This window comes from Pterocles gutturalis, unplaced genomic scaffold (assembly GCF_000699245.1).
Source record: "Pterocles gutturalis isolate BGI_N339 unplaced genomic scaffold, ASM69924v1 scaffold880, whole genome shotgun sequence".
NCBI classification, from domain to species: domain Eukaryota; kingdom Metazoa; phylum Chordata; class Aves; order Pterocliformes; family Pteroclidae; genus Pterocles; species Pterocles gutturalis.
In genome coordinates this window covers 9366-9802 of record NW_010145441.1, presented here as the reverse complement: position 1 = coordinate 9802, position 437 = coordinate 9366, and the positions used below count along the sequence as shown (strand labels likewise).

The window sequence follows — 437 nt, the reverse complement described above, 5'->3', positions numbered from 1 at the left end:
TACACTCCCACCTCCCCCCCGCCACCTGCCCCCCTGCCTGTGCCTGCCCCCCGGCTTTCACCGACCACCGCTGCCTGGTGGCAGGAGGCGATTTTCGGCCGCTGCCCAGCTCAGGTGGGTGCCTGTGCCCCGTGGGGGGTGAACCCCAACCCTACTCGCCCCAGTTCTGGGATGCCAGAGCCACTTCTGCGGCTTCCCCCCAGCAGATCTCCCCCAGAGAAGCGTCCAGCTGCGGGTCAGGACACTGCAAAATGCCACCGTCAGGGAGGTCAATGTCACCGTACGTCACTGGAGGGGATGAGGAGAGGGATGCAGCAGCACAGCGGGCAGCACGGCAGCTTGGGATGCCCGTGCCTCTGTGCACACCCCTAATGTGGGATCCCCCGGGATCCAGCGGATCCGCAGGGCCAGAGGGAGGCAGCGCCGGCCACGTGATG

The 437-nt window shown here is 67.5% G+C and overlaps 1 protein-coding gene across 1 annotated transcript in view; it reads left to right on the top strand.

Moving 5' to 3' along the window:
* The window catches only part of MUC4 (mucin 4, cell surface associated), a 10435-nt gene that overhangs the window by 7694 nt on the left and 2304 nt on the right, over positions 1-437 (top strand). The window contains exon 19 of the mRNA XM_010085367.1: positions 165-280. Coding sequence (XP_010083669.1) covers positions 165-280 — 116 coding nt within the window. The remainder of the gene's footprint in view (positions 1-164; positions 281-437) is intronic.